This window comes from Puma concolor, chromosome F2 (assembly GCF_028749965.1).
Source record: "Puma concolor isolate L17-30 chromosome F2, mPumCon1.1.hap2, whole genome shotgun sequence".
NCBI classification, from domain to species: domain Eukaryota; kingdom Metazoa; phylum Chordata; class Mammalia; order Carnivora; family Felidae; genus Puma; species Puma concolor.
The window spans coordinates 46850345-46875504 of NC_141684.1; the positions used below are offsets into that span (position 1 = coordinate 46850345).

The 25160-nt window shown below is 39.5% G+C and overlaps 1 protein-coding gene across 8 annotated transcripts in view; it reads left to right on the forward strand.

Moving 5' to 3' along the window:
* LOC147572004 (uncharacterized) overlaps positions 1-25160 on the forward strand; it is a 218898-nt gene that overhangs the window by 50507 nt on the left and 143231 nt on the right. For 5 of the 8 annotated variants that reach the window (XM_086695528.1, XM_086695527.1, XM_086695530.1 and 2 more), the window contains one exon: positions 7420-7492. Coding sequence is in view for 3 of the 8 variants with exons in the window: in XM_086695530.1 (XP_086551656.1) it covers positions 7420-7492 (73 nt within the window). In the remaining 5 variants the exon portion in view is untranslated. Of the gene's footprint in view, positions 1-7419; positions 7493-25160 lie in introns of those variants that run through there. The other 3 variants (XM_086695537.1, XM_086695547.1, XM_086695533.1) reach the window with 2 other exon arrangements.

Consider the following 25160-nt stretch of genomic DNA (forward strand, 5'->3'; position numbering starts at 1 on the left):
AAAGGGCATGATATCTAGGGTGCCTGGGTGGCTCAGTAGGTTGAGTCCAATTCTTGATTTCTACTCAGGTCATACATGATCTCACTATCGTGAGATTGAGGCTTACCATGGGATCCACGGGGAGCCTGCTTAAGATTCTCTTCCTTCTTCCCCTTGCTCTCTCTCTCTTTTTCTCTCAAAAAAAAAAAAGAAGGTATAACATCTGAATATTCCTATAGAATCTTTACCCAGAAATGAGAGAGGTAGGAGAAAACCTTAGAAAAGGGAGTAAAGATGGGGTGCCTGGGTGGCTCAGTTGGTTCAGCGGCCAACTTCAGCTCAGGTCATGATCTTGTGGTTCATGAGTTTGAGCCCCGCATCAGGCTCTGTGCTGACAGCTCAGAACCTGGAGCCTGCTTCAGATTCTGTGTCTCCCTCTCTCTTTCTGCCCCTCCCCGCCACTCACCCTCTGTCGGTCTCTCAAAAATAAACTTAAAAAAGAAAAAAAAAAAAAGATACAGGAACCAAATTTAATTTAAAATAGCACTTAAGGGGGAGCCTGGGTGGCTCAGTCGGTTGAGCGTCCGACTTCGGCTCAGGTCATGATCTCAGTTTGTGAGTTCGAGCCCCATGTCGGGCTCTGTGCTGACAGCTCAGAGCCTGGAGCCTGCTTGGGATTCTGTGTCTCCCTCTGCCCTTGCCACCGCCCCCCGCCCCCACTCACCCTCTGACTCTCTCTCCCTCAAAAATAAATAAACATGAAAAACAATTTTAAAATAGCACTTAAGGCCAGACCTAGTCTCACTCTTTTCACAGAGAATTGATAAAAAGTGACTGCCTTTCAGAAAGAGGTCCCAGAGGTGTAGATGGCTCTGGCTTGCTGTCTACTCCATTATTGTTCCTTGGAGAGTCTGTGATAGAAGCTGAGAAGACAGGCACATTGTTTGGTGGTGCTGTGAACATATTGATGTCCTTCAGGTGTTATTTCAGTAAGATTTCTTTAACAAGCTACAAGCTCCTTTTTTAAAAGTTAGGATTGCATCTAATACACAGTCAAAACTTACTATAAAATAATTATATAACCCATTCCTCAACTTTTAGTTAAAATCGATGAAAATAAACATTGCATGGGTGAAAAGGAGGTCAGAGAAGCAATGGAAGGGGCCGGTTGTCACTGGGAGCAGCAGGGTCTTTGATCAGCCAGAGGAGGATGCTGATACCTAAGATCAAGGAAAGAGGGCGCCAGAAAGGGAGAGAGTAAGGAATGGGTTGGCAAACTTTTTCTGTAAAGAGACACATAGTAAATATTTTAGGCTTTGCAGACCATATGGCTTCTGTCCCAACTGCCTGATGCTGCCACTGTAGCTTACGAGCAGTCATGAGCAACACTCGAACAAGGAGCATGGCTAAATTCCAATAAAACTTTGCTCACAAAAATACCTGGCAGGCTGGGTTTCACCTGCAGGCTGCAATTTGCTGACCTTTGGTCTACACTTAAATGATGGAGAAAATGTTAATAATATGGATTAAACTGAAAAGTAGGTTGTGTCTATCCTCTTTGCCTTGAGACAAGCACACGAAATCATTTTTTAGTGTTTGAAAACTATTCTCTTCATTAGCAAAGTAGTTGCTCCCATCATCATCAAACGAGTTAAGTTTCACCATTCATCTCTATTCATCTTACTCATTAATAGAAATTATAAAGCCAACATCTGCCTTCAAGCTCAGAGAGCCTCTTGTTATACTTGACCGGCACACCACGGCTTCGCTCCCAAGGACCCCCTGGCTCTCAAGCCTGGTCTGACCTATGCTGAGATCTCGGATTGTTGTGCAGAGATGAGGCGGCTTGTTTTCAGAAATGGGTGCTTCAGATCCGCCCCAGGGTCACTTTCTTTTCCTAACTACACAGAGGGTGTTTTGGCTTCTTGTGTTGAAGAGGTCAGGCTTAGTTTCTGGTAGATCAGTCCACTCTATCCAGATGTGTTTTAAGCACATCATATACAAGTGGTAGAATATTCTGGTGACATAATTATGTCCCTTGGACATGACAAGATGGGGCTTAGGGGCAGGGTCTGGAAGGAGAGAACGGATGAAAGCATCGCTGACTTGCTTGAATAAAAAAATGAGAGGATATTGTGACTACCCTGCACCCAGTCCTGATGTAGGACAAGGAGCAGGACTTTTCGAAAGGGTTCCTGCTTTTAAGCTGCTTACTTTTCAGTCTAGCTGGATTGAGAGTGAAGCAGAGCTGCAGGTGCAGACACAGAGAGAATTCAGCAGAGACAGGGATATGATAACAGGAGGTGAGGAAGATAAACGTAAGCCCTACAGGATCATTTGTAGTATGAGTAGGGGGAAGGGAGATGAGGGACAGCATATTTCCTCACCTATGTGGCATGGGAGGTTTGCGCCAACTTCTAAACAAAAAGGGGTGATCGGAAGGCCAGAGAACACAGAGGCAGATAACATTGGGAGTATACATTCATCCGAGATGTTGTGTGTGTGTGTGTGTGTGTGTGTGTGTGTGTGTGTTTGTAGTCTCTCTTTATTCATCCCCTTCTCACAGTATCAGATGCTCTGCAAGTTCTTGATTTAATTAGCATTGGAAAGATGCCATTAGTGATGATTATGTTACATGTGCTTATGACTGAGATGAGACACACTTTACTGGGACCACACTTATCTGATTAGTGTTTCTTCTTTTTTTTTTTTTTATTTTATTTTTGGGACAGAGAGAGACAGAGCATGAACGGGGGAGGAGCAGAGAGAGAGGGAGACACAGAATCGGAAACAGGCTCCAGGCTCTGAGCCATCAGCCCAGAGCCTGATGCGGGGCTCGAACTCACGGACTGCGAGATCGTGACCTGGCTGAAGTCGGACGCTTAACCGACTGCGCCACCCAGGCGCCCTAGTGTTTCTTCTATACTAATGCTTCAGAAATGGGTCAGGATAGTGATATGGCCTTCTACAACATCACACACACACACACACACACACACACACACACACACACACACACATTGCAGTTTGGCCGACGCATAAGCTTGGTTCTTTCTCGCAGGTCTGAACTTTAGCTCTTCACACAGTAAACAAAACAAAAACAAAACAAAATAAATAATGAAAAAACAAAACACATTGTGTAGTCAAATCTCTTCCTGAATCTGTACACCTGCCAGCTAAAAAATATGCACAATGCAAGAAACCACACAGATTCTTCCATTGTGCCGCTGTATTCTGGGATTGTGTCTTCTCCAGAAAACTGTACTAATTCTTTAACTGAAACACTTTGCTATATGTTTCTATTTTTTCATCTTAAAGAAAAACACTATGCTACTGTGTAGAATCTAGAGTTCAGAACCACATATAGTAGAAACTGTGGGTTGAAGGAAAAAAAAAAACCCTAAAAAAAGAAATGATTAGTCAAACGTTTCCCTCTGCCTTAATAAATGGTAGTATAAAAGTGAGTTATTAGGAATTCTATGTTTTTACTTAAAAGATGACTTCAGTAACTGCCTTCCAGATATGGCTTTATTTCCAGACTCAGTTTATGTAGTGAATTTCTCTAGTTTCATACAAGTGTTCATCATGAACACAGAATGTAATTGCTTAAAGAGAACAATTCTTCACTCTACCCTTCCATGCCTTAGGAAGGTGCATACTAGAGATGCATCTGAAAACATTGAGTGCCAAAATTTTCATCACTTTTATAAAAGAGGTTGTATATTTTTTCCGTGAAAATGCACTTCAGTGAACTAGCCACTGGATGTCATTGTTGTGACATACAGATGGAACCAAATCCCTTTGACTCTTACTAGGAGCTGGAGCTGAAGCAGAGTGAAGGTTGGATAGGATAGCTTCACGTCTGAAGCAACACATCTGTTTGAAAAGTAAATTTAAGTGAAAGAGCTTTCTTAACACAATCCAATTACATTTGTTTTCTTTGTAGCTCCAGGAACTTGGAATCATGCAGATGTGTTTTGCGATTCTTATTTGGGTTATTTTTAGCGCACTGTTATTCATCCATCTTCCTAAGAATTTAGGTTACAAAACCTAAATACTGGTTTTGCTTGTTTGTTTCTGTTATATGCATTTTTAAGACTTCAGTATGTTTTTTTCCATTCTCTCCTATTTCTGTGCCTCTGTGGCTTTGCTAAACCTGCTAAGATCACCTAGGAATTGGTTTTCCCCCCTGTTGGTATATTTTGTGAGTCCTGTATTTTTCAAAAATTACCTTTGCAATAAGCTGATCTAACCAAAAGAGTGGTAGTAGCCCCTGGAGCAAGATAAGTCATTTATCTTTTTCAGCCATCCTCAGGCTAGAGGCTGGGCAATCATAAACCATCAGTGGGAGATGTCTTTGCAGGTTTATGTGGCTAAGTGAAGAAATGTGGTGCTTTCACTGTCTGCTAGTTGCCACTTCCCTGCTCACCCTCAGTAGCTCTTTAAATGTTTTCAAATGTTTATTTATTTTCAAAGAGCGAGTGTGTGAGTTCACGCACATATGAGTTGGAGAGGAACAGAGAGAGAGGGAGAGAATCCCAGGCAGGCTCTGCACTGAGTGTGGAGCCTGATTTGGGGCTTGATCTCATGACTGTGAGGTCACGACATAACACAGTATCAAGAGTCGGTCACTCAACTGACTGAGCCACCCGTGCTCCCCCCTCAGTAGCTTCTTTAAATGGCACTGATTCTCCCTCATGATAGGGATAATGTGGACCCTCTTAGGCATAATGGTAGCCTATGACCCCTCATTCCTCTAAATTGTGCATTCAAAAGGATGTTTCAGACAGTAACCTGTAGTCTTTACGAGCCTGGTCTCTGGAATAAGATAGTCTTAGATATACCCTTTGGTATGACCTTGGTGGTTTACTAATCTTTCTGAACTCTGGTTTTTCCATTTGTGAAGTAGGTATAATCATTCCCATCTGGAAGATCTGTTGTGAAGATTATATGAGTAAAGGGCTTAGCACGGCATTTGGTATCTTTTAATTCTTTTTTTTTTTTAATTTTTAATGTTTATTTATTTTTGAGACAGAGAGAGACAGAACATGAGTGGGGAGGGGCAGAGAAAGAGGGAGACACAGAATCCAAAACAGGCTCCAGGCTCTGAGCAGTCAGCACAGAGACCAACGCGGGGCTCAAACTCATCAACCGTGAGATCATGACCTGAGCCAAAGTCAGACGCTCAACCAACTGAGCCACCCAGGTGCCCCTGGTATCTTTCAATTCTTAATATAAAGAGAACACTGTTAATATTACCTGAAACACACAAAGACAGCAGTCACCGGTTCAACAGTGTTGAGGCAGAGTTACTGAATGGCCATGGGACAGCGTCTTTCCTCCTCTGTGCTCAGAAAATATGCATAGTAGGTATATCGGAAATAATTGCTAAGAAGATTTTTTGGTAATTGTTTAAATAATTTCTGTAATTTTTATCAAGGAGACTGCTTTTCTTGTTTTGTTTTTTACATCTGTGCTGTCTTTGATATGCAAAGGGTAAATGTATACAGCTCATGACTTGTAGGTCTTCATGATTTACTACGGATAAAACATTTTGACAAATGTAAGGAAACTACATTCAGTTGACAATTCTAGAAGCAAATTTACCTAAGGCATTTTCTCACCTGGCAGCATCTGGAATATGCTGGGCACTCAATAACTGTTAGCAGATGCAATTAAAGCAGTAAATTCAGAAGTAGAGAAATAGCATATGTAAACAATTGACCAGATGCTCTCACACCAATCCATATCTCTTCAGAGTAAACTGTTTATATTATTTTAAGGATATCTGTTTGATGTTGTGTAGGGTGTTGTGAAGAGGAACTGAATTGGGTAGTATTAGGTAACCTCTGCTTTCTCATTTTGGAAGACCATGCTGTTTTGAGTACACAATTTTGGTGGGAAGACATTTGCCTAGCTTATGGTCAGATTTCATATTAAAAATAAAATATCATTCCACTCTTGTTCAAGTAATAGGTATTTGCAAATATAAAATCCTAAATGCAATTCTTGTCACCTAAAAGAAGAAATATGTAACTTTCATCATTAGGATAAAATTAGAATAGTTTTATTTTTCTCAAGCCACTACTTTCAACTGTATTCTTTCCAGTCTCCCTTTCCTATCATATAATAACATCTCAGGCAGGTCCCATAACTTTCAGATCACTTATAGTTATTAAAAGCTCATTCCAGTACAGTTTAAGATTTCTGTGTTCGGCCCAGCTCTACGGTGGTGGTTCTCAAACGTTAGCATGCATCAGAATCACCTGGGGTGCTAGTTAAAAACACAAATCAATGAGCCCTAACTCCAGAGTTTCTGATTCAGTAGGTCTGTGGAAGGATTTGAGAATAATTATTTTCAATAAGATCCCAGGCGATGCTGATTCTGGGAGCCACTGCTATATGCCTTTCCTCCTACCTATTTTAGGCTCTAGTGCCCAAGCACTCAGTGCGTTTGAGTGGTAAGGAAAGAGAGGGAAAGAAAAATGTTCTCCTTACTTAACTAACTGTGGCTGCAGTCTTCTCTTGGATGGTTACTTCTATTTCCACTAGTGGTTGTTAACATCTTCTGAATGCATGGCAAGTATCCAAATGCTGGATCTCTTGGGACGTCTCACATGTGGGACAATTTTGCACAATTTTTTTATGCATTATATACTGCTCTTGCTTGACCCCTTCCACCTTTACCTTTGTCCCCACTTTTGGTGGCTCACCTCATTTCTCTTGTTGCTGTGTGCTCTGCTAAGCCAGTTTCTAAAAGCCTGACAAGGTCGTCTTTTAAGAATTGAAATGGGACCATATTCTTCTTAGCCTCTTTTTATTATTCCCCCTCCTCAGCTCCTGTTTAACACTTTTCAGTGACGTTATAAAATCTTAAATCCTTACCATGGCACCCCAAGGCCCTGAACGATCTGACCTTTGCTTACCTCTCTAACCACAGGTAACTATTTTCAAGCCTCTCACCTGTGTTGTCTCCATCACAAAGCTCTTCTTCATTGCAGGCCTTCCTGGGCTTTCCCTGTGCTGGCACTGCTTTCCCAAACTTCATGTAACAGGCTCATTTTCTTCCTTTGTCTCAGCTTATACATCATAGTCTCTAGAAAGCCTTTCACCTTCTGATCTTAAAATTGCTTCTTTTATACTCTCCTGAGACTCTGTTTCTTCTCCTTCATGGGGCTTTTGTAATTATTTTTTAATATTTATTAATTTTGGGGAGAGTGCAAATGGGAGAGGGGCAAAGAGAGGGAAAGAGAAGATCTGAAGTGGGCTCTGTGCTGACAGCAGCAAGCCCAATGTGGGGCTTGAACTCACAGACTGCAAAATCATGACCTGAGCCCAAGTCAGACGCTCAATTGACTGAGCCACCCAAGTGCCCCTACTTTTTGTAATTTTTAATGATATGTTTGTGCTTATTTTTTATGTCTGTTTTTTCTCCTCCAGATTATAAATTACATTTGAGCAGAGACCTAGTCTGCACCTCCTACTCAGGGCCTGGGACTGTAATTCTCATATAGTAAGTACTCAATACATTTTGACTGAATGAATGAAGGAATGAGGAAAGGGTCAATTGGGTTGGTCTTCTTGAGGTTCTGGGCAAATCTTCACTCAGGGTGTTGGAAAGTCAAGTGGTGGTGTTCATTACCTCATCCTAGGGGAGGTAATGGGTTTGTTTGGGGACAGTGTTGGAAAATGTTTGTTCATTTGACAGGCTGATATCTGTTAAGAAGTAGGGAAATACTCTGTAAAGTTACAGATTTTACTTGGCAGGTAGTACAATGTGCTTCTTAAGAGTTCAGGCTTTTGACTCAGATAGTTTGTTAATTTGGGTTCTCTAAGAACCAGATACCAAAGAAAGATTAGAACTGCAAGTTATTTATTGGGCTAAAATCCCTGTGATGGAAGTTGGGGAAAGAGTCAGTGGAGGTGGGAGAGCTCACAGACCACACCGCAGGTCTAATCCCTATAAAGGGTTGATGAAAGACAGGGAGTTTCAGTAAGAAGAGTCCTAGACGGCAATGAAGTCCTGAGAAAGTTTTGGCAAGGTTTATGGTCACTTTTCAAGCCCAAGTGGCTGTGTAAATCATATTTCATGGAAATGGGTCTGCTTTAGGACCCTGGAGGCACTGATTCTTTAGTTGGGAACAGCCTGTGGGAGGTATGGTGTTCGTGGTGGCCGTGCAGTGGAGGATTCAGGGCACAGTTTGTTGGTACCATGGGTCAAAAATGGACAATAATAGGAGATCTGAGTGGTGCGCTTTGTTGATGACCAGAAAAGCTTAATATGCATTTGGTAAAAAGTTGGTATTATTTGCTTTGGAGTTTGTCCTATCCTTCATGGCAAGACACTAATCTTCTACATTTCTCATTGGTCTGCAATTATATTTTAGTCGCGTGCTTTTCTTCTTTTAAAGTTATCAAATGAGGGGTGCCTGGGTGGCTCAGTCGGTTGAGCATCTGACTTCAGCTCAGGTCATGGTCTCACGGTTTGTGGGTTCGAGCCCCACATCAGGCTCTGTGCTGACTTATTAACGTTTGCTACATTGCTTTCTGGACATTTTCATATCACTTGTTTATATTCATGCATACACATATTAATATACACAAGCATATGCACAGCTACACACACAAGTACACACAAATATACACACGACTCTACAGTTTTGTCTTTATAAACTCAGGCTTATGTTCCATATATTATTCCATATCTTGCTTTTTCTTCTAACAATTTTATTTAGGGAGCTGTCCCTCTTGGAATATATAGTAGCTATTTTCAAGCTTTCATAAATGAGAATTAGCTGAGGCTCTAATTAAAATTCTAAGTCCCATGAATTCAGTAGGTCTGGCATGTGGCTCAGTAATCTGTTAACCAAAAACTCTGGTGATTCTGATCAAGATGATCATTGGATCATAGTTTTAGAAACACTAATAGAAATTTGTATCATTCTTTCTATGACTTTATTATATTCAATAGTATGAACTCGTTTCATGATTTATCAATTTTTTTTATTAATGAAGAGTTAGGTGTTTTAATTTTTACAAATGAATCTATAGTGAACATTCATTTTCTAGTAGCATCAAGTACACAATTTAAATATACATAAAGAGTTCCTATGTAAGAGTACACATATTTCATTTTCTTGTAATTGATTCTTGTTTTTTTTACATTTGTTTATTTTTTGAGAGACAGAGAGAGACAGAGAGTGAGTGGGGGAGGGGCAGAGAGAGAGAGAGAGAGAGAGGGAGGGAGTCACAGAATCTGAAGCAGGCTCCAGCCTCTGAGCTGTCAGCACAGAGCCTGATGCGCGGCTTGAACCCATGAACTGTGAGATCATGACCTGAGCCAAAGTCGGTCACTTAACCGACTGAGCCACCCAGGCACCCCTGGGTACATAGATTTCTACAATTATTGTGTATTTTTTGATTAATTGGCCCCTTTATCTTATATAATGACCTTCTCTCTACTGTTACAGTTTTTTGGTTAAAGTTTGTCTAATACAAGAATAGCTATCTCTGCTTCTTTTTGTTTCCATTTACATGGAATATCTTTTTCCATTACTTTAATTTGAGCCTATTTATGTCTTTAAAACTGAAGCGACTCTCTTATAGGCAGCATATAGTTGAATCTTATTTTGTAATCTATTAATTACTGTATGCATGTATTTTGATTGGAGTATTTAATCCATTTACATTTGAAGTATTTATGGATAGGTAAGGACTTACTAATGCCATCTTACTAATTGTGTTTTTGTTTTTCTTTTGTAGTTCCCTTGTACCTTTCTTCTTTTGCCGTCTTTCTGTGTGAATTGGTGATTTTCCATAGTAGTATTCTTTGATTCCCTTCTGTTTATCTTTTGTGTCTACTCTAGGTTCACTTTGTGCTTACCATAATACTTACATAAAACATTATACACACACATACCCACACACACACACACATCTATTTTAAGCTGATTATCAACTTAACTTTGTATATGAAAACTCTTTCCTTTTACTCCTCTCCCGATAATTTTGTTTTTGATATTATAATTCACCTGTTTTTATATTGTGTATTTATTAACAAGTTATTGTAACCATAGTTATTTTCAAATTTTTGTCTTTTAACTTTTATACTGGTGTTAAGATATTAACACACCACCTTATTATAGTATTAGAGTATTCTAACTTTGACTATATAATTCCCTGTACTAGTTTGTTTGATATTTTCATATGTTTTTATGTTACTAATTAGTTTTATTTTAGCTTTAAAACCTCTTTTTTTAGCCTTTCTTATAAGGCATTACTATACATAATGAGTGACCTCCCTCAGTTTTGTTTGGGAGAGTCTTTATCTCTTCTTCATTTCTGAAAGACAACTTTGCTGGGTAAATATTCCTGATTGGCAGTATTATTCTTTCAGCACTTTGAATATATCATGCCAGTTTTCTGGTCTGCAAGGTTTCTACTGAGAAATCTGATAGCCTTATCGGGGTTTCCTTCTATGTGACTATTTTTTTCTTTCTTTCTTTTTAAAATTTTTAATGCTTATTTTTATTTTTTTAAAATTTATTTTGATAGAGCACATGAGTGGGAGGGGGCATAAAGAGAGGGGGAGAGAGAGAATCCCAAGCAGGCTCCGCCCTGTCAGCACAGAGGCTGATGTGGGCCTTGAACTCTTGACCCATAAGATCATGACCTGAGTCAAAATCTAGAGTTGGTTGCTTAACTGATTGAGCCACCCAGGTGCCCCTCTCTTTCTGCTTTTAAAATTCTCTTATTGTCTTTGATTTTAGACAGTTTTATCATAATGTGTATGGGTGAAGATTATTTTGGGTTGAAATTTTAGTGTGGCCTATTAGCTTCATAAAGTCAGATATCCAGCTATCTCCCCAGATTTGGAGAGTTCTCTTTTATTACTTTAAAGATTCTTTTTTTCCCTTTATTTTTTTCTTCTTGGACTCCAATAATGCAGAGGTTATATCTCTTGGTATTCCATAATTCATGTAGGAGTTCTTCACACTTTTTCATTCTTTTTCCTTTATGATCCTCTGACTGGATGACTTCAAATGACCTGTCTTAAAGTTGACTCTTTCCTTGCTTGATTGAGTCTGATATTGAAGCTCTCTATTGAATTGTTCACTTCAGTCATTATTTTCTTCAATTCTAGGTTTGTTTTTTCTCATGGTATCTATTTTTCTGCTAAGCTTCTCCTTTAGTTCATGCATTGTTTCCCTGATTTCAATTAGTTGTCTACTTGTTCCCTTTTAGTTCATTGGATTTCTTCAAAAATATTATTCTGAATTCTTTTTCAGACAGTTCATACATCTTTATTTCTTGAGGGACAGTCATTGGAATTGTATTAGTTTTAGGCACCTGGGACCTGGGTCTGCATAGATGGACCTGGATCCTGGTCCACAGAGGTCAACCAAGTGCTAGGGACTGCTGGTGTGGGCTCAGCATCTAGGTTTATGGGGGCCAAACTCATACTCAGACAGACTGAGAGCCTGGTTCTAGAGGATCTGGACTAGAGTCTGAGACCATGGAAATTGGCTTGGTACTAGGGTAAGCCTATAGCCTGGGGTCATAGATATGGGCTCATAACCTGGGGCCTCACATGGAGATTGAATCTATAGGGGCCAGTCTGGTGCTTGGGTGGGCCTGGAGACTGAGTCAGTGAGAGCTGGCCTTGAGGCTGGGGCTGTGTGGGCTGGCCTAGTGCTAGGGCAAGCTGGAAGCTTGGATCCACAGAAGATAGTCTGGACCTAAAGTCATTAGGGGTTGGCTTGGTACTGGGGTGGAGAGAAAGTGTGAGTCCATGGTAGTAGGCCAGGAGCTGAGCACAGCTGGGAGCTTGGGATCTCAGGTACCTGCCTACAGTTTGGGGTTACAAGGGCTGATTAGGAGCCTGGGGCCACAAATGCCATTTGGGTACATGGGATCTGCCAGCTCTGGGATGTGCCCAGAGCTTGGATTTGTGGTAGTCTCTGGGAGCCTAAGGTCATGGCTTGGAATCCAGCAGGTGCTGGTGTGAGCTGTGTATCTGGTTCACAGGAGTCTGGTAGGGGCCGTCTAGAACCATAGGAGTTTGTCTGGTGTTGGGTGGGTCCTTTTCCCATGGGGAAAGTGTCTCTCTCTGTGCTGGGCTGCCTGGGTTGGGGGAAAAGTGATGGGGTAGTATGAATCTATCTTTCCTAACCTCCTCAATACATTTTTTCTTATTTCTGTGCTTTGCCCAAGTGCTGTAATCTGTCACTTGGAAACTAGCTTTTGTGAAGGTATTTTTCTTCATGGATAGTTATTCAAACTGATGGTTCTGGGAGGGGTGTGAATTAGAAATTCCTATACCATCATTTTGCTAACAATACCTTTTATTATAATTAAAACTTTTTTTCCAGAATATATATGCAAATGTAAGGGAATACACATAGACACAATTTGATAATGATAATAAAATAAATATTCACATATCCACCACCAGGTTAAGAAATGGTACTTACCTAGTGACGTATAAGTCCCCTAAGTGCTTCTCTTTGAAAATTTTCCTTTCCCTCCTATTATAGAGCTTATCTCTCTCCTAAATTTTTTCCTAATCATTACTTTATGGTTCTTTACTCTTTTACCAGGTAGATTTATTTATGTTGTCTCTTTTTTGAATTTTATAAATGCGATCCTTTTTTTCATTCAATATTATAATTTTTTAACATTCTTAGATATTTATGTATGGCTATAGTTATTTGCACTGATACATGTATATATCTATATATATCATATATAGGCACACATTTATCTATATATGATATTCTTGATTTGAATATATTCCAAGTTGTGTATTCTTCATGGATTTTTGAGTTTTTCCATTTTTTTGTTACCATGAGCAATGATGCTGTGAAGTTTCCTATTAAGGTCACCAGTTGCACATGCATAAGAGTTGTTCTGTGCCTTTTAGGAGTGGACTTACTGGATTGTAGAGCATGTGCACATTCAACTTTCCCAAACAGTGCTTAATTGTTATACAAATGGTTGTACCAATTTACACTCACACCTGTAGTTGAAGAGTCTTCCTTCCTTCCTTCCTTCCTTCCTTCCTTCCTTCCTTCCTTCCTTCCTTTTCTTCCATCCCTCCCTCCTCCCTCTTTCTTCTCTTCTCCTCTCCTCTCCTCTCCTCTCCTCTCCTCTCCTCTCCTCTCCTCTCCTCTCCTCTCCTCTCCTCTCCTCTCCTCTCCTCTCCTCTCCTCTCCTCTCCTCTCCTCTCCTCTTTTCTTTTCTTATTTCTTTCTTCTATAAAGCAGAAGTTTCCTGAGTCGGCTTTAAAAGACTTTACCGCATCAGAGGGATGATGATTGGAATCAGTCACTTCAAAATGAAATGCTTTAAAGTAGAACACTGACAGCTTGAATAAATCTTTCTGGCAAGTGGGTAAATTTAAAATAAATGTATTTTAAGATTATAAACCTCAAGAGAGTTTAATTAAAGTTTAGAGGAGATTACAGCACAAATGTTTATGAACTAAAATTCTCCTTTCATGTCCAATAGCAATTAATTCTTCTCCTCCATTCCTAATTTATCAGCCTACTTCTGTTGCATTGATAGTGCTGCTACAATTTTCTACTTAGTGATTATTTTAAACCCAAGAGAATAAATTTACCAAGCAGTCCACTTATAAATGTGAAGCCCAGTTCACTCTTTGTATTAGTCAACGGGATTTCTAAGCCCATGATGAATACTGAATTAAGAGATAAGGGAGAGTTTAAATTTCTGGGAAAAGAATAACCTAGAATTAAAAAATATATAGTACATTTATTAAGAAGGTCATGGTCTATTTTCTTATCTTCTTCACAAGAACACTTTGTGCTTTAAAATCAAATGCCAAAATTTAGGGCAGATCTCACACATATTTAGAACAATTTTTTGGGAAAATTTTCCTCAAAGTTATGCTCTCCACACTTTTGAAACTAATAGGAATATTGAAATGAATTTCATTGAAAATCGCCCAGAATTTAAATTTAAATTTTCTTTGTTAGATGTCAATGAAAATATTTTTATTTCCTCTTATTCCCTATTTAGCTCTTTACCCCAGTCATTCACATGCATTGGTTAAATTTAAAAAGTTTCTTTATGTCACTTCTTATCTGACTCTATTAAGATCCTTTCTTGGGTTAGGAGAAAGAAGGAGGGAGGAAGGAAGGGCAGGAGAAAGAGAAAGGGGGGAAAGAGAGGGAGAGAGAACCAAGAGGGGGGGTAAGGCAGACAGGAAGAGAGAGAGAAAGAGGGAGAGACAGACAGATGGTGGAGAGGTAATAATGAACTGCCCATCCCTACCAGAGAGATTTGTAACCACAAACTAAAAAGTACTAAGACCTCTCCAGCCTCCGTATATGACTCTGCTCTTCTCTGGAGGTGAGGCAAGAGTCAGGATTATTAACTGATATTAATATGCTATGTCTTAGTCCAAGTTCCGTAGAAAGAAGATAGGAGGCAAAATTTACACATGCTTTATTTGGGCCTGCAATCCCAGGACAGCAAGAATGAAGGGAAGTGAGGCAGTGGAGAAAGGAGAGCAAATACAAGGCAGCGTGTTCCTGAGCTGATTACATCTCATGTTGTTGTTATTGTTTGTTATTAACAAAGCAGTTTATTGGCTTTAAATATACATCAGTAAATTTTTAAATGTTAGTTAATTTTGCTAAGTTTTCTGTTTTATGATGAAGGAATACTGACCGAAAACATCAGAGAAAATAGAAGCTCAGCAGAATGGTGTCCAATATATTTTCATGAATAAGCAGATTTAAAAAAAAAGTATATGACTTTTAATCTAAGAAAAAATGCTGTCTAAATTCACTGTTTAGAATTGAATTATTTTTGACTAAATGCAAGAAACAGGAGCTCATAAAATAAAGGCCTAGCATGGGCAGCAAGAGAAAAGAGAAAGAAATGGGGAAAAAAATAGATTTTAATATCAAGTGTATTATCAGTTGTCTGGTTTTGTTTGTTTTTGTTTCACACTACTTAAGGCAGGATTATCTCTCTGTAATCCTACAGATAAGTTCTAATGTTTTAGCTATAAGAAAGTTTTAAGAGCTCAGATACATAGATAAGACAATTAAAAAAACAACCCTTTCCTTACAGTATATGCAAGGCTTTAGAAGCATTATATATAAGACAGGCAGTTGTGTACTTATAGGACATTTCCAGAGAGGTTATCTAGAATCACTGTGTCTTAGAAAAGTCCATTGGAATTGAAAAAAGAAGAAGGGGAATGAATTTATCTTAAATCTCCTTGTCATCTCCTGTGTCTCATTGATTAATGTATTTTCTTCAGGGCATTTAACTACTCTGCCCTTATGGATTGTGCTAGCCAACCGCTGTGAGCAGCCATGAGAAAAGTCAGATTACATGCCCCATGATGAGTGCTTCATCTGAACCTTGAAGTGGTAGAGAAAGTGAGTCTCTGTTGGTTGGGTTAGTTTAGGTATGAACACAGGTTGAACTAATCTGTCACATCAGCAGGTACTGGCAGCAACCAGTAGTTTTAAGAGAGAGGTGATTATGCAGCCTAAGTCCAGCTGTATGAATAAATTGCCCTAGTGGGCTGGGCTGGGCAAGCTGCTCTACCTGGGGATCACTTACACGGGAAAGGCTAGAGTGGTTCCTTGGATGGCCTTGAGATTGTCCCAGTGAACTCACTGTCCAATTGTCTCAAGAACATTTGGATCAGGATTCAGAATGCTTCTTTTCCTCTGTACAACCATCACCTAGAGATGCTTGTGCACATTTTTATAAACCAGCTCCCTTTTATTCAGAGGAAAATTGAAATCATGAATCCAGAAGAAAGATGAGTAACAGCGTGGGACAGGGGCCATTGAAAGCATAAATTTAATTTTTAATTAAAGTACAAGTCTCTCCTATTGGGGATAATCTTGGATAAGAGGAAGCTTTCAGTGGTCAAGGTAGGGACAGAGCTAAGATTGGATAAATCTCAGAAATTTACTTGGTTATAAGAGTATAAGACAACAATGGGACACCTCGATGGTTCAGTTGGTTAAGCATCTGACTTCACCTCAGGTCACGATCTCACAGTTTGTGAGTTTGAGCCCCATGTCGGACTCTGCTGATAGCTCAGAGCCTGGAGCCTGCTTCGGATTCTGTGTCTCCTTCTCTTTGCCCCTCCCCTGCTCACACTCTGTCTGTCTCTCTCTTTGAGCAATAAACAAACATTAAAAAAATTTAAAAAAAGAGTATAAGACCAGAGAGTATAGGCCAACATCCGTGAAACTGTCAACGTAGCCAGGGAGCTCATTGGGCAGGAGGTGCTGTGCAGCAGTATTTGGCAGGGTGAGGTTCTGGTGTAAAGTCTGGCAGGATTATTCGTGATTTATTCATGGCAAACACCTTGGACACAGGAGCAGGATGCAGCCATCAGGATGCTAGGCAAGCGAGAGACAACTCCAGGTAAGATTCTAATCTCTAGTTGAGGACTAGGGTGTCCAGCAGAGAGACAATAGAATGAGCGTTCCCATGAACTTAAATAATAGGCTCATGACTGAAGTTGAGAGAAAGTACAAGGTGGTCCTCCAGAGACCCCGTGGACACGATGGCCCACACAGGCATACTACACACTAGATGTGCTTGGGAAATGAGATTCTAACCAAGTGGGGTTAATATATAGAGCGGGCAAATATATATAGTAGTAAACAGGGTAAATGTATATATTGAAAATATATATATTATCTTCTATTGCTTGAACCATTATCTCAAATATGTTAAAGGAAGTTGATATTTATTTTGGATAAAGTGGTCTCTGAAGACCTTTAAAAAATCAATATTATATATTTCAAAAACACATAGAAGGAGTTGAATGAAAAAAAGGGGCAGAATTCGGTTAGATAGGTTTGTTTTCTGAAAGTGTCCATCCTCTTAAAATTTTGCTTATATTGTTAATATTATTATTCTTATTTGCTCTGAAAATATTAGGTATGAATAACTTCATCATCTCAATCAACTATTTTCATTTTATTCTGTATTGCTACCTTTTAAGAATAAGAATTTTGCCTGCATAAAGTCCCAAAGGAAGCAGAGGGGGCCAAATACTTTTTAAAGCCCTTTTAACCAAGTAAAGCACATTATTTATACACTATTTTGGTTCTTGATCTAGCTTAATTTTATTAATTGAACTTTATATATTATATTAAAGACATTAAAAATTTCCTTTATGAAGGAACAAGATAGTGACCTAGAAGGCTCATGAACTTCCTTCCTCTCACAGACACACCAAATGTGCAGCTACATAAGGAGTGATTCCTTTTGAGAGAAATCCAGGAAATAGTTGCATGACTCCTGCACATTGGGTGAAAGAGAAAATATACACATCAAAATGGGAGACTGAGACACACTGTAATCATAAACATCACCCCCAGCACAGAGACATACAATAGGTGTGGAACCCCCAAGGTGCCAGTTTATGCCTGAAGAGTGACCGGTTTGAGCCACTCATCTAACACTCCAATTTTTAAGGCCAACCCCCACAAATCCCCAATTCTGAAAGCCAATGGGGCTTGAATTTCCAAGATCCACAGGACAATAACAAAGAAGCAGTTCTTAATGGTTGCATGAGCACTTGCCACAGCTACTGCCCCTCCCTAGCCATCCCCCCTCCCGCCCTCCCCCCTCCCTGCCTTGGGGCTCAGTACAGGGGGATCAGGCAAAAATGCGCATCTCCATCTTTCCCTGGAAGGGGTTTGATTACATACTCTATAGGCTGATGACTGAGGGTCTGTCTTCTAACTCACATCTACCTGTGATCCTCCACTGAACTCAGAGGAGCTAGTGGCTGTTTTCCCCACCTTCTCTTTTTGCCTTATTCCAAAGTGAAAATCAGGTCACCACCATCTCTCTGACAGGAGCTTGTACACATCTAGTGCCACCCCTTTTTTTGCAGTTGCCAAAGAAGGGATAGGCCCCAGATTGCCTGGCTCTGATAGCCAACTGGGCTTGCATTCATGAGTCCCACAAAATTGTAGCAAAGAAACACTTTTTAAACAAATGCAGGAGCATCCCCTGTGGTTAAATATCCTCAGGCTCAGTACAGGCACAAATGCCCGTCTTCCAGTTTCTTTCTCCCAGTAAGCTTAACTACATACTTTTCCAGGTGCTGCTTGGGTGTCTGGTTTTTAATCAGTCTGCACCTAGGGCCCTGACTATGATCGTATCCTTTGAGACCCTGATGGGTCTTTGCATATCATCAACCATTGGCAACCACTAAGAACAAAGATGTGACTTAGACAATCACAGAAGTTTAAGTGGCAACCAAGAGCTGGGGCTAACTAGGTTCATTTCCTACATGAGACCACTCTATCACTCTTTCAAGACTGGTTAATCTAATGTGCAGAAAGCAACACAGAGAGTCAAGGAAAATGAAGAAACAGGGAAATAGGGTCGAAATCAAGACAAATCTCTAGAAATTGATCTTCAAGAATTCAAGGTAAGTTATTTACCCAGTAAAAAGTTAAATTTAATGGTCCTAAAGATGCTCATCCAGGTTAGGAAAGCAGTGCATGAACAAACTGAGATTTTCAACAAGAGATAAAATATTTTAAAATTACCAAAGAAGAATCATGGAATTGAACAATATAGTAACTGCACTGAAAAATTCAATAAAAGCGTTCAATAGCAGACCAGATCACATGAAAGAAGAGATCAATGAACTTGAAGATAGGGCATGAAATTTTTTAAGAAGAGGAGAAAATAAGAAAGAACAAGTGTGAAGTTAGCTTAAGGGACATAAGGGAAGACATCATTAAACAGAACAATATACACATTATAGGGGTTGCAGAAGGGAAAAAAAGAGAAAAGGGGGAGAAAGCTTAGTCAAAGGAATGATGGCTGAAAATTCCCCTAACCTGGAGAAAGAAACAGATATCCAGATCCAAGAAACCTGAAGATTACCAAATATGATGAACTAAGGAGACCCACACTGAGACACATTATAATTACATTGTCAAAAATTAAAGACAAGGAGGAAAATTTCAAAGCAGTAAGAGAAAAACTTGTTACATACAAAGGAACCCCTTACAAGACTATCAGTGGATATTTCAGCAGAAATTTTGCAGGCCAGAAAGGAGTGAGATGATATATTCACAGTGCCGAAAAAAAATTGCCAACCAAGAACATTCATTCCATCTGGCAGAATTAAGGGGAGATAGTTTTCCAGACAAACAAAATCTGAAGGAGCTCATCACAAGTAGACCAGTCTTATAAGAAATTTTATAGAACATTTCTTAAGCTTAAATGAAAGGGTATTAATTAATAATATTGAAAACATATGAAAATATGAAATTCTTAGGTAAAAGTAAATATATAGTTAAATTCAGAATATTCTCCTATTGTAATAATGGTTGGTAAATCACTTATAACACCAGTATAAAGATGAAAAGAAATGAAGCATTAAAAATAGCAGTTATTACAGTAATTTTTTAATGTATAGACAATATAAAAAGATGTAGTTTTGATGTAACCTCTATGAAATTCCAATGACATTTTAAACAGAAATTTAAAAGCAATCCTGAAATTCTTATGGCATCACAAAAGAACCTGAAGCAATATTGAGAAAGAAGAATAAAGTTGGAGGCATCACGCTCTGATTTCAAATTATATCACAGAGTTATAATAATCAAAACAGTGTGGTACTGGCATAAAACAGACACATTGATCAATGGAACAGAACAGAGGACTGATAAATAAACTCAGGCATAAAATAAATCAATTTTTTACAAAGCAGCCAAAAATAATACAATGGGGAAAGGGCAATCTCTTCAATAAATGTTGGAAGAAGTGGATATTTACAAAGAAAAGAATGAAAATAAACCCCCATGTTACACCATACAAAACATTCAATTCAAAATGGATCAAAGACTGAACATATGACCTGAAACTGTAAACTCCTAAAAGCAATCATAGGGAGTAAGTTTCTTGACATTGATCTTGGAAATAATTTTTTTTTTTTTTGGATTTGACACTAAAAGGCAACAAAAGCAAAATGAACAGGAGGGGTTACATCAAACTTAAAATCTTCTGCTCTGCAGAGGAAACAATTAACAAAATGAAAAGGTAGCCCACAGAATGGGAGAAAATATTCACAAACCATCCAATAATGGATTAAGGCCTAAACATATGGAACTCATACAACTCAGTAACAAAAATAAAAACCCCGAACAAAAAAACCCCAAGCAAACAAAAAAGGCAAAACAAAATGGGTGATGAATGTGTTAGTTAACTCAATGGTGGGAATTCTTTTACAATGTATAAAAGTATATCAAATCTTTAATTGTATTCTTTAAATATATTATAATTTGTTGATTTTATGTCTCTAAGGCTGAAAAAAAGGAGTCCTTTAAAATAGAGCAAACTGGGGCGCCTGGGTGGCTCGGTCGGTTAAGCGTCCGACTTCGGCTCAGGTCATGATCTCACGGTCCGTGGGTTCGAGCCCGGCGTCGGGCTCTGTGCTGACAGCTCGGAGCCCGGAGCCTGTTTCAGATTCTGTGTCTCCCTCTCTCTGTGACCCTCCCCCGTTCGTGCTCTGTCTCTCTCTGTCTCAAAAATAAATAAACGTTAAAAAAATAAATAAAATAGAGCAAACTGTTCCTTGACATGGCTTTGATGCTTTTAAGTAATCATTCCCTTCTGACTAAAGTGGAATGAAATTACCTTTTTTTAAAAGAATGAGCAGAATACAGAACTTGTGAAAATGGATTTGCAGATTTGTGCCCCATTCCCCTGTCTGTTGACCTTCCACGTGTTTCTAATCTTCATTTTCGCAGAAGTCCCTTCCAAAAGTTTTCTGTCTCCAGTGTCTGCTTTTACGTACCTTGCAGTGACACATCCTTCCTCTGGCAGCTGTTTTGCTCTGCTCTGACGGTCTTTCATCTTTTATCTGTTCTCCCTCTTCTCATATCACAGCCAGTCACATGCAGAGCAGCTTAGAAACCAACAGAGTGGCAAAATACAGCAGCTGTGGGGGGCACAGAGCATGACATTTGGGAGACGAAGGGGGGAAACTCAAACAAAATGACGTACCTCTGTGGCTAAGAACATCTGGCCTAGAAATATTTAGATGTGCAACTAATTCCTCAGATTGGGAATTGATAGGTTGATAGGTGGTACTCTACCTCTGATTTTCTTCTCTCCCTCACTACTTTCATAGATATTAGTGAAGAAAAAGAGCCAGGCTTTGGCTCCCCCCAAAAAAATGCATTACTTTAAGCAAGTCTGGAGACTATACATAACTGGAACATTTTGTGATTATCTATTTTATCAAATTGAAAAGGAATGGGGAGATGTCATGATATAAGAAGGCCCTTTTAAACCCTTGCCTCTAAGCCATTAAACGCTTTTGCCTTTCTGTGTCATTTGATTGAGCCCTGTGAGATTCACATTCCTTAAGACGTTTTAAAGCTTCAGCAATCTCATTTTGTCTCTTTTCTCCTGTGCACACTTAAAATAATTGCATGTATTTGTTGGCATTTCAGCCAGAATCCCTTGGCATAATTCAAATTACCGTACCTTAGTCTTCTTGCTTCTGTGAAGTCATGTTTGCTTTAGTCGAGGATGCCCCTTTGTGAGTTCCTCTGGTCTGTAGCTTTTGTATTCATTTTTATGCATTGGTGGCATTTCTGGCAATTCTATGGAGTATTACAGTGTCATTGATTATCAGACTGGAAGAGGCCGGGGTCTGTTCTGCTCAGTTTACAGATGATGAATCTGAGTCTCAGAGAAGAAAAATGCCATGTCCGACTGCTTCCAGCTTGCTAGGGCAGAGGAGGGGTAAAGTAAGGCAGTACATATGTCACTATACTGGCCTTCACCATTTTGAAAGATACTTCTGGTCTTTCATTTTCAATTTGTTGCTTTATGGTGCACTATATAAAGAAATGTACATTTATTTATTCAGTTGGTAAAATGAGCCTTCTTATTTTAGTTTTTCAAAATTTTTATTTATATTCCAGTTAATATACAGTGCTATATTACTTTCAGGTGTATAATATAGGAATTCCACACTTTCATACAATATTCAGTGCTCATCACAACAAATGCACTCCTTAATCCCCATCACTTATTTCACCCACCTCCCCCTCACATCCCCTCTGGTAACCATCCATTGTTCTCTATAGTTAAGACTCCATTTTGGGGTGCCTGGGTGGCATAGTTGGTTAAACGTCTGACTCTTGATCTTGGCTCAGGTCATTGTCTCACAGTTTGTGAGTTCAAGCCCTGCATCAGGCTTTATGTTGGCAGCATGGAGCCTGCTTGGGATTCTGTCTTTCCTTCTCTCTGCCCCTCCCCAGCTTGTGCACTCTCTCTCTGTCTCTGTTTCTCTCTCTCAAAATAAATAAATAAACTTAAAAAAAATTAAAAAAAGAGTCTGTTTCGTGGGGCGCCTAGGTGGCTTCGTCGGTTAAGCATCTGACTCTTGACTTTAGCTCAGGTCATGATCTTGTGGTTCCTGAGTTTGAGCCCTTCATGGGCCATCAGCACAGAGCCTATTTGGGATTCTTTTTCTCCCTCTCTTTGTCCCTCCCCCTGCTCATGCTCTCTCTTTCAAAATAAATAAATAAATAAATAAAATAAACATTAAAAAAAGAGTCTGTTTCTTAAAGAGACTTAAGCCTTTAAAAAACATTAAATTGTTAAAATTAAGTTGTGCCATTCACTTAAGGTAAAAACTACAGACATTTCAAGCTAAAGAATCAAGAGACCCAATGTTTCTGATTTCTTGTTTCTGAATGTTTATTCTTATTTCTGAGTTAGGATTAAGAAAGACAGAATATGTACTTGCTTTACTCTTCTGGTTATTTGTTCAACACCACATATAAGTATTATGGTCTGTTGTATAACAAACAGGGTGCTGGATTCTGCTCAGATGTAAAGATAAAGAAGTCTCCTCTGGAAGAGTTCACTATCAAATAGGGTAAGACAGATATGAACATGTGTGCAGTACAGCATGACCAATGCTATACTAGAGGTAGGTATAGAGTGCCATGACCACGTGGAAAAGAAACGATGGACGATGAGAAAATCTTCACCAAAGAGATGACATCTGAATTCTATCTGGAAGAATGAGCAGACATTTATCAGGTCGTGGAACGGGCTGGTTATACATGAAAATCTCAGGCAGAGGAAACAGCATGTCCCAAGGGAAAATATTTTGAGAAAGAATAAAATGCTTACATGCATAAGTGAGAAGCGTAGGATGTGAGCAGAATGGGAGGAGCTAGGGCTAGAAGATGGATGGTTGTCAGATCAAGGGGCTGGTTTATGATTCCAAAAAGCTTAGTTTTTACTTCAGCTAACACAGAGGTAGAGGCTTTGTCTGACTCACCATTGTATCCACAATGTTAGAATGAGGTTTGACTTACTCAAACAGGGATGTGTCCCTGTGATGAAAAGGAATTACAAGATGGTTTATTTATTTATTTTTGTTAAATTTTTTCAATATATGAAATTTATTGTCAAATTGGTTTCCATACAACACCCAGTGCTCATCCCAAAAGGTGCCCTCCTCAATACCCATCACCCACCCTCCCCTCCCTCCCACCCCCCATCAACCCTCAGTTTGTTCTCAGTTTTTAAGAGTCTCTTATGCTTTGGCTCTCTCCCACCCTAACCTCTTTTTTTTTTCCTTCCCCTCCCCCATGGGTTTTTGTTAAGTTTCTCAGGATCCACATAAGAGTGAAAACATACGGTATCTGTCTTTCTCTGTATGGCTTATTTCACTTAGCATAACACTCTCCAGTTCCATCCACGTTGCTACAAAGGGCCATATTTCGTTCTTTCTCATTGCCACGTAGTACTCCATTGTGTATATAAACCACAATTTCTTTATCCATTCATCAGTTGATGGACATTTAGGCTCTTTCCATAATTTGGCTATTGTTGAGAGTGCTGTTACAAACATTGGGGTACAAGTGCCCCTATGCATCAGTACTCCTGTATCCCTTGGGTAAATTCCTAGCAGTGCTATTGCTGGGTCATAGGGTAGGTCTATTTTTAATTTTTTGAGGAACCTCCACACTGTTTTCCAGAGTGGCTGCACCAGTTTGCATTCCCACCAACAGTGCAAGAGGGCTCCCTTTTCTCCATATCCTCTCGAGCATTTATAGTCTCCTGATTTGTTCATTTTGGCCACTCTGACAGGCGTGAGGTGATATCTGAGTGTGGATTTGATTGAAGCCATGGGAGGGATGGACAAGATTGCTTGCAGAGAGAATAAAAAGAGAAGGGACCCTGGAATAAATTGCAGGGAGATTGCCATGATGCTTATGTAGAGGATGATAAACCTCAGGATAAAAATGTCCTAAACTACACTTGCTTTAACAGTCATCATTCATTCATTCAATAAGTAAGCATCTACTAAATTCCAGGCACCATAATAGGCATCAGAGATTGTAAATATGAAGATATGGTCTCTGCTCCCCAAGAATTTTTAGTCTAAAGGGGGATGGAGGTAAGAGAAAAGGACAGCATTTAGTGCAGAGGGTGCTGCTGAGTGTTACCCTAGAGGCATGCTCTGGGAGACCTGGAGAAGGACACCTATCGTGGAGTTTAAGGAGGAAGGTGTGAGGGGGTTGGGAGGTGTGTTGGGAGTGGGATAGGGGTCAGGACAGGTAGTTTTCTAGAGAGTGATAAGAGAGCTGAGCTGAGTCCTAAAGGATAATTAGGTGATATCCAGGTGAAGTTGCATGTGTGTGTGTGTGTGTGTGTGTGTGTGTGTGTGTGTGTGTCTATGGTAAAGGATCTGATTCTGGGATACTTCTTCCCCTCCCTTTTTCAAGGCCTGACTCTGCTGGTGTTGGGTTAATAAAAAGGAAAGGACAAATATCCCTTTCTTAACTGTCTAGGATTCCTGTCCCCCTTTGTTAGTGCCTTTGCTTCCCTAGCTGGCATCTACTGGCCATTGAGAGCTTTTGTATGGCAGGCAGCTGAATGCTGCCTCTCTCATGGGGGCATATGGTTCATATTTTTGAAGAGTCCCTCTTCCTGGGGCTCTCCTCACCTGACTGCAGAGGACATTCATGGCAATATGTAAGACAAGCAAAATGAGTTTTGTGCCTGAACATTTAAGGTTCATACATTATTTTTTTAATTATGTTTTTAATTTTAATTCCAGTATAGTTAACATACAGTGTTATATTAGTTTCAGGTGTACAGCGTAG